Source organism: Myotis brandtii, unplaced genomic scaffold (genome assembly GCF_000412655.1).
Source record: "Myotis brandtii unplaced genomic scaffold, ASM41265v1 scaffold510, whole genome shotgun sequence".
Taxonomy (NCBI): Eukaryota; Metazoa; Chordata; class Mammalia; order Chiroptera; family Vespertilionidae; genus Myotis; species Myotis brandtii.
The window spans coordinates 960,973-961,580 of NW_005369443.1; the positions used below are offsets into that span (position 1 = coordinate 960,973).

The 608-nt window shown below is 62.2% G+C and overlaps 1 protein-coding gene across 5 annotated transcripts in view; it reads left to right on the forward strand.

Annotated features, from left to right (window-relative positions):
* LAT2 (linker for activation of T cells family, member 2) overlaps positions 1-608 on the forward strand; it is a 15,038-nt gene that overhangs the window by 10,662 nt on the left and 3,768 nt on the right. For 4 of the 5 annotated variants that reach the window (XM_014548509.1, XM_014548508.1, XM_014548506.1 and 1 more), the window contains exons 10-11: positions 39-101; positions 395-484. In XM_014548509.1, coding sequence (XP_014403995.1) covers positions 39-101; positions 395-484 — 153 coding nt within the window. The remainder of the gene's footprint in view (positions 1-38; positions 102-394; positions 485-608) is intronic. The other variant, XM_014548510.1, reaches the window with a different exon arrangement.

The window sequence follows — 608 nt, forward strand, 5'->3', positions numbered from 1 at the left end:
TCCCCCCTCCCCTCTCCCCTCTCCTTTCTCCCCTGCAGATGACGAGGATGCTAATTCCTATGAGAATGTGCTCATCTGCAAGCAGAAAGAGCCCGACTCAGGTGAGGCTACCAGCCTGGAGCTGGGCAGGGACTGATGAGATCTGAAGTTCCCACAGAGGCATAGCCCTCCCTGAAGCCCGAAAGTTCACGGACACCTCAATGCCTTTGGGTCAAGCACTGCCCCCTGTCCTGGGAGGAGGCCCCATCATCCTGGGCCTGTGGGCATGCTCTATGGGGAGCCCTTCCAACCCGAGGGGCTGCCCACACAAGGGCATGAGAGGCCTCTCTGGAGGGGCCGTGGCACCTCGATGGCCTGAGGACCAGTTGTGGTGGCTTCCCCTTCCTCCCTGCAGGCCCTCTCCCTGGTTCTCTCCCTGCAGGCGATGAGGATTATCAGAACTCTGCTTCCATCCAGAAGTGGCGGGAGTCCAGAAAGGTCGTAGGTATGTGGCCAGAGAGCAGGGGCTCCTGAGTGGACAGCTTCAGCGGGCTCAGGGGAGCCTGGCCAGGGAGGATGGGGGGAAGGGTAGTGGGAGTCAGGGGGGCCTGGCCAGGGAGGATGGGGGG